Raw genomic sequence first — 8,170 nt, 5'->3', positions numbered from 1 at the left:
ATTAGTACATATGGATAGTATAGACTGTTTACATTCCTTGTGGGAAGTTGGTACATGTACCTAATACATTTTAATTCTGTTTTTTTTTTTTTTTTGATTGAACATAGGACCTTACACTTGCCAGGCAGTTATGCTGCTGAGCTATCTCCCTAGCCCCTTAATTCCTTTTTTATTCCCTTTCCCTTCTACCTATTCTCTCTGCACCCATCCCTTGATCGTCATCTGTCTGTCTGTCTGTTTGTCTGTCTCTGTCTCTGTCTCTGTCTCTGTCTCTGTGCATGTTTGTGGTATATAACGTGTCTGTTTTCTCTTGTTGGGACAAAATGCACAACACCCCAAATTAATGAAGGAAAGGTATATTTTGGCTCACAGTTGGAGGTTTCAGTCCATACTCAGCTGGACTCAAGGCAGAGGATAGCAGTCATGGCTGCAGAAACCAGCAAAACTGCAAGAGTGAAAGGGAGGAGTGGAAGTAGCAGCAGAGAACAAGCTCCTCTCTCTTCCTTATTTGCATTCAACCTGCGTGCCCCAGGGTGGGTATAGCACTCACACCCATAATCCCAGCAGCTCTGACATCCATAATCCCAGCAGCTCTCACATCTGTAATCCCAACATTGGACCATGCATTAATCACAAACTCTAGAAGCCGGCAGCCCCATCACTGCATGAGGCTCTGTGGAGGACACCTAGACACAAACCATAACATAATGTACACACTCCTTGTATGGAGTTTGTACATGTACATAACATATTCCAGCTTTTTACCCCATCCCTTCTACCCCTTTGCCTCCAGCTCTATTTTCATATTTGGCTAGAAATAGGTTCCCTAGTATCAAATTCCCTTGGCTGTATTGTGGGAAGGTGTCTTCTGAGGAGCAGGTGATAAGAAGGACCTGGAAGTGGAAATGCAGGCAGAGCAGACTGGGCTACTAGGATGAGTCTGGCCCCAGAGCCGCCACTTGGGGTCACACATGTCCAGAAGCCAAGGCTGGACTTAGTTAGCTTCTAGGTGCTTCAACATTGTGCATAAAATGGGATTACTAAAAGAACTTCCTCACAGAGTTGTAAGGATTGTGTTCTTGGCCTGTGGGAAGACCTCAACAACAGGAATGGGTTTTTAATATATGTACAGGAAAGAAGTAAACAGCTGGAGATTTGGAGATGGGTATTAAAACAGTGACGCTGTGATGCATGTCTTTGTTCATATAGTGTTTGGGGCCTTGGCAAGAACCTTTATTTATTTATTTATTTATTTATTTATTTATTTTTTATTTTAAGAACCTTTTAATGGTCTTGTGGAGTAAGGAAAAAATGTCACAGCTAGCTAGCGTGTCTGCCACTGTAGAAGCTAACTTGGCCTATATCAGGAGTTTGACTTTTGGTGATTAAAATATAATATGCTGGTGAAGGGAGACTAAGAAACAAAGACATATTTCTTCAACCAGGACATCTGTTTGCATTCTGACACTTGTAAGCTAAAGCTCAGTGAAATTTGTTGACAGAATGCTACCAGGAAGCTTTTCTGGTTTTCAGGAAAAAGAGGCTGAGTCTGAACTTTTCCATTTTTCCTCTTGCTGTTTACCAGTTTTCTCTGTGCTCCCCCCATTGTGTACTGTCACTGCATGAGCATCCCACCCTCCACGAGGCACGTCTCCCTGTACTTCCTGGAATGTGACTTTCACCAGGAGTGGCAGTAGTCCAGTCCCGAGTGTGCATCATGCCCTACTGCTTGAGAACCGCTATAGTAGGTGACTGAGGAGGCACCTTACCGAGAGCACTTACAGTAACGAATGCCGCTATTTAATGAGGGGAAAACGCAATTGTTAAAAACAGTCGTCTTTAATTCTCTTCACAACCTAAAAGTGTGAATGATCACATTGTTCAGAAGTAGAAACTGGGGCATGGTGTTGGGTGAAGGCTTGCTCTATGTGACAGGCTTTCGGCCTTTCTGTTACATGTGCTCAAGAAAATCTGTGTCAAGGGAGGAGATCCCAAATTCAAGACCTTTTATTGCTGAAGACCAAGGACTTCGGAGGCAGCTGTCTAATCGTAGTATGATTTAAAAAATTCTCAAGATTGAAACTGCAGCTACAGAGATGATTCCACAGGACTGTGTTACTGGAAGAAAAAAATTAGTTGGGGAATGAATTCTGGATATTAAAGGACAGAAATTAGGATTAATTTAAATATGTGAAAAATATGGTAGATTATTTGGGGAGTATGGAAATACACTGGGATAAAGATGGGGAGAGAAAAGGAGAAAAAATACTTGTTGCTAAAGCATCTGAGCTGGGCACACAGTGGTGCAGCCCCATAACCCCAAGTACTTGGGGGCTGACGCAGGGAGACTGCAAGTTCAGCACCTGCCCAGGCAAGTGAGGGAGACCCTTGTCTCAAAAGGTAAAATTAAAGGGGGGGTGCTGGTGCTAGAGTTAGTGGTTGCATGCTTGCCCGGCATAAATAAGGCTCTGGGTTTGACCCCCACCCAATACCACAAAGGAGAAGAGGAGGCAGCTGCTCATATGGTGTTTGCTGCTGCTGCTGGTGGGGACAGAAGGAACAGTGTTCGCAAAGAAACTTACAGTTGATGTAGTTTGAACTTTATATTCATTTCTGGTGTGAAAAAGGATTCTCAAGTATGCAGGTGTGTCATATGTATCCAGTTTCCCTAACACAGTGAGGCAGTCTTTGAACAGGGAATACAGCAAGCCCCTGTCCTAAGGGCGTGGACGGCTGGTGGGCTGACGGGAGGGGGCTGTGGCTGGGAACTGGCAGCCTCACTCTTACCCCTCCCCGAGCAGCACTGCTGGGTGCAGCCTCCATCCCACTCATCAATCTAGTCAGCTCTAGCCTCTTCTTCCGCTTACTCTGCGTGCTGTAAGCCGGAGCCTCAACTTCCAGATGGCCTCCATCTCCATCTCCCTCTTCTACATAATGCTGTTGACTGGGCATCTTCACCCAGATGTCCCACAGGCACCTCAGACATAGCCCATGCAAGACTAAGCTCCTCAGTCTACCTGCCATCCTGACCCAAGCTTCCGTCTTCTTAGGAATTCCCAGCCTGGGCTTGTAGCACTGACTTCTTCCTTCCCTCAGCCCCAAGTCCACAAGGGAGTTGCTTACAGCTGTCACCCAGGGCTACTTTGTCTCCAGGCTCCACCCATTATGGGGCCCTTTCAGTTCTTAGATCCACCTCCTCCTTCCCATCTGCTAGTGCCTAAGCTCATCCTTGGGGGCCCACACTTACCTCCCTGCCTCCCGTCAGTCCTTCCTTCACACTGAACCGAGGTGCACTTTCTAGGACACAAATAACCAATGATATCATTTCCTGGCATAAGAGCCTTCAATTTTAATCCTGTGCATTTTTGTGTGCCCTGGCCTGCCCAGCCTCAAGTCTTACCTTGCCTATGCTCTACCTGAGGATAGCTGTGCTGTTTTGTATTTTTTTACCCAATCTGTTCCATTTGCCTACAGTGCTATCTTTCTATTCACTTCCAATCTCTGCTTAGAAAATTTTTATATATCCTTTAGGATTCACCCCTAAGGTCACCTTCTCTGATGTCTCTGTGCAGAACCACCTCACTTCATAGGATGTCTATTCTGAGATATTTCTCACTGCAAACCTTGCTTATCTGTCTGTCTCTTCAAGTGGTAGTAAATTTTGTGAGACTAGAAACTTTTTTATTGAAATTGCTTTTTATTCTCCCAGTGTCTGAAAGATAGAGACTCAATAAATACTTACTATGTAAATGAAGGGAGAGATGAGTGAATGGATGGAGGACTGGACTTTATTAGCCCTTAAACAGTTAGCCCATGTGGGTAGGTTCTAGACGGTGGAAGAGATTTCACACTCCCTCCTGCTGTGAGTTCCCAACACACGCAGCTGAAGACCCAAGGAGAGGGAGATGACGGTGAGCACAGGAGCAGATGCGCCATGTCTTGGCGTGCAACTTCCCTTGCTCCTTAGTCCTTATGTACGATGGGCAGCTGGAGTGCCGTGAGCTAGAGGTTAGCGTTGTCCTGCCACCACTGAGGGGAAAAGCCAGCTTTGTACTGAGCCACTGTCCATTTCAAACTTACTGTGCTGTTCACTGATTTTCCATCCCTAGTAATCACACACTGCTACTTCCAGCAAGGCCTATGGGCTCTCACCAAGAACCTGCTCCCGGACGCCTCCTTTGCCTATTTTAAAAGGAAGTTAGTCAACTTGCTTGACTGCATGATGTTTGAATCAAGTGCACTATCAGTAATAAATACCTCACCTCCAATAGGGAGAAAGCCAGTGCCCAGAGGGTCTTTCCACAGACCACCCTGCTTTGGATTTAGTACCCTTTTACTCCTCTGGTTCTGATATATCTAAAATAACACATCCATCTGTCTGAGATGAGACATCATTCTCTTGCTGGAGTTGTTTGTTAGAATGAGGCAGAGCTGGCATACGCGCAGGTACATCTCAACTGCAGACTGGGCAGCGGAATGAGAGGGGAGCCACAGGGAATCGTGACTGCCCCAGAGAGGAGGGTAAAACAGGCCCTAGGGAAAAGATCTTACGGCAGACCTTAATCCTTAAAATTATGAACAGTACTCTTGGGTGCCTGCTCTAAGCCAGAAACGGTGCTACTTTCCTACTGTAATCTCTGAGGCACACATATGCCAATGTAGCTATCAGTACCTCCACTTGCAGATGAGAAAAAGAGGCTCAGAACAGTTGATCTTGCACGCACAGACGTGTGTGCGTAAGCATCACTGCTAGATATTCCCACAGGTTCTGGGCTCCCCCCGATACAACACCCCATACTGCTTTCTGATTTTTGCCTGTGGTCCTCTCATGTACACCTTTACAGTACTGTAAAAGCCAGGTCTTTGACAGTTCTACAACACATGCAGGAGTAGTTGCATGGTAGATGAATGTTTGTTGAGAAGAAGAGTTTGAAGAGGAAGGCACTCCTAAACTCGCGCATGTACGAAGTGGCGTTACCCACTGCTCTTCAGCATTCTTCCATAAGCCTGCGGCTTACGTGCAGTCCAAGGAGACAGAAGGAAGCTGCCTTTTGTTGCAGCACATGAAGCTCAGTCTGTCAATGACAACACAAAGACATCTACTCCAGGGATTGCAGCAAGGCCTCCTGAGGATGTCTGTGGCTATTCTTCGCTACTTCTGCCTTCCTTTTGTGTTCCTAAGATGGCCCATCTTTTCCCAATTCTGTTTTCATTTCCTTGACCTACACAAAACTAATTCAAAAGACATTTAGTAAATATTTATTCACTGACTCATTCAACCCTTGAGCATGCCACTCTGGGGTAGCACAGTTCAATTACAGTACCTGACAAAGCTCTCTTTCTGGACTTATTGACTTGCTTCCAAGAGAACTAAATATTGGCTTTACAGCACACACATGGAAATGCCATCTGCAATCGCTGAACCTATCTACAAATAGACTCACCCTCGTCCACCTGGAGTATTACTCAGGGCTAACACTCATCCAGAATAACATAGGGGCCTTCTAGGGAAGCAAATGCAGAACTGGTGTAATACTTAGTGATCCCATGAGAAAACAGTTGTTGAGCGGCAGACTGGAAATTGTCGGTTCCTCTCCCGACAGGCCTGCCTCACACAGCAGGCCTCCTGCCTGGCTAGTTGAATCATTTAAGTTTTAACATAATCTAGGTTTTATTACTAAAGTGAGGTAAGGCCAATGGATTAGGAGACAACTCCCGTTGAAATGCTATTTTGTTACATGCACAGTTCCCAAGAAGAGAGGACCACCACCTCGGGGGAGGGGGGCACACAGAGCACCAAAGTTGGTCAGGAGGCAGAGAATGGAAGGGATGACAAGGGCAAGGCAAGGTAGGTGGACTTAGTATTGAATAGTTTGGATAATTTCAGTGAGCCTTGGAGCACTGGAGCTGTCTCTAGTTGCCTGGTACCTGATTCTGGGAGGTGAGGACAGGCTGGGTAGTGGCCCCAAGGAAGTAATGGTGCTCTGAGTGTAGACTGAGTGTTTTGCATGTATGGTGTTTGTGGGCAGACAGGCAACTTGGTTAGGAATCAGCCAGACATTAGCTACTCCTGGGAGGGGGGACCCTCCAGGATCGGTGAGGCCCCAAAAGGGCAAAGCATCAAAAAACAAAAGGCGCGATTATCAACACAAGTGGCTGGGGAAGGGACATTATCTAAGTTTAGATGCTTGAACCCTATGCTCCAGAGATAAGGATAGAGAATGTCGAGATGGATCTTGGAAATTGACATTTTAAAAAACTCTACTGATGATTCTACCTTTTTTTTTTGTACCAGGAATCAAACTCATGGTCTTGTGATTGCCAAGCAGGCAGCGCACTCCTACCTACATCCCCAGGCCTTTTACTTTTTTTTTAAGATGGGGTTGTCCCAGATGTCTGAGGTCTCCTCAAACTTGCAATTTTCCTTGTTTTTGCCTCCCAATTGAAGAAGCTGGGATTACCACGCTTGGCTGCTCTACTGCTGACTCAGTGGATGGCCACAGCTGGAATGGGTGTCATTCAGACATTCAGGGTGTGTTGTTTCTTGAAGAATGTGCCCTTTTATAGTGTAGCAAGTTTGCTACAAGTTGTAGATGCCCAAGATATACTTATCAAATTAGTTTCTAAATTGAGTTGCTTTATCTTCCATTTCAGGCCTCCAACCAGGGAGACCTTCCATCCTCCTCCACCTGTTCCACCCAGAGGCCGCTGATTCCATCTCCTAAACTCTGCCTTCTTCAAAACGTTAAGACTCGCAGTTTCCAGCTGCTAATGACGTCTTCATGTTACGTTTTCTGGTGTGAATATTGACCTTAGCATCCACTCTCATTGCTGCTACTATTGCAGTTCCGACAGTGCGGGTTATCCCGAAGAAGACATCAAGGCATGAAGGAGTGACAATTAAAGATTGTGTTCATCATCATCAAGAATATCGATCCATCAGTTCAATACCCAGTTCCGTAAGAAAAAAAAAAAAAAAAGAATATTGATCCATATTGCTTTCCAAAAGAAAAACAAAACAAAACAAAAACCCAGACTTATTCAGGATACTTAACCTCTACTTTTCCATATCTGAAGCCAAATAAGATTAGAAATACATTACAGGTGATTATACTGTAACACACTTACATTACTCCTTGTTAGGCTGCTAGTCCAGCTTAATTTCTAGAAATGATTATGGTACAGGACTTAAAGTAAAAAAATAAGTGGGCTAATTTCAAAATAATAATTCTGCTCACCCATATATTTAGGAGGGTTGACAAGCTGATAAAAGCCTTAGAAAGGGATGAGTCCTAACCTCTCTTGAGAGGCTACATACAAGAATCTGAGGTTCCATAGAAATTTAGAATGAAGAGTTCTCAGTTGTTTAGAGGAAGAGATCTGAACTTACTGATTCTAGGTCACCATACTTCCCATCTCCAGCAAGCTAATTCCTGTTTTCTTTAGGATACACCCAGGTGTAGAAATTCATCCACGAGGCTGGGCATGGTAGTGCACAGCGGTAATCCCAGCACTTGGGAGGCTGAGGCGGGATGGTGGCTGTGAGTCTGAGGCCAGTCTGGACTACAAAGTGAATTTGAGGCGGCCAGCCTGTACTGCATAGTGAAAGCCTGTCTCAAATAGGCAGAGAGAGAGAGAGAGAGAGAGAGAGAGAGAGAGAGAGAGAAACTTTAAGCCTTCTGGAAGTCTCTCCTTTTCACATCTCCCAGGCATACAACTAATAAGTACTTTCTTCAGTTTGGACACTTATATCTCATTATGTTTTCTAAACACTGACTCTGCCAAGGAAGCAATGAAAATGGTTGGGACTGGAAGCACAGGACCTGGGACCTTACTCACTTGCTCTGTCGCCTCTTAAGTCTTAGTTCTGGCCATAAAGACAGCAAAAGACCCTTAATTATTTTTCTCTGCTGAGGGATCTGAAAAGGAAGAACCTAAAATAGAAATACTTTGAATGTTTTATTGCATTTTATTCTTATCTTAAAATACACAGAACACATACTGATGAGAAGCCGAGTCTCATGATTCAGGGGGGCGGACAGGCCTGGTGGGACTTGCCAAGTCCTCTGCGGGGTCTGCTGACCATCCAAGCTGGCCGACTGTGCATAAAAGAAGAAAAGGAAAGAATATGGATGAAAAGAGAAAATAAAAGGAAAGAATCTGGGGCCAT

At 45.0% G+C, this 8,170-nt stretch overlaps 1 protein-coding gene across 1 annotated transcript in view; it reads left to right on the top strand.

The window, feature by feature from the left end:
• The window catches only part of Pik3ap1 (phosphoinositide-3-kinase adaptor protein 1), a 116,588-nt gene extending 109,615 nt beyond the window's left edge, over positions 1 to 6,973 (top strand). Inside the window, exon 17 of the mRNA XM_023709035.1 lies at positions 6,655 to 6,973. Coding sequence (XP_023564803.1) covers positions 6,655 to 6,712 — 58 coding nt within the window. The 3' untranslated portion in view covers positions 6,713 to 6,973. The remainder of the gene's footprint in view (positions 1 to 6,654) is intronic.
• The last annotated feature ends 1,197 nt before the right edge of the window (positions 6,974 to 8,170 follow it).

Source organism: Octodon degus, unplaced genomic scaffold (assembly GCF_000260255.1).
Source record: "Octodon degus isolate 3935 unplaced genomic scaffold, OctDeg1.0 scaffold00010, whole genome shotgun sequence".
Taxonomy (NCBI): Eukaryota; Metazoa; Chordata; class Mammalia; order Rodentia; family Octodontidae; genus Octodon; species Octodon degus.
Note: the sequence above shows the minus strand (reverse complement) of the source record. Positions and strands in the feature narration are given on the sequence as shown.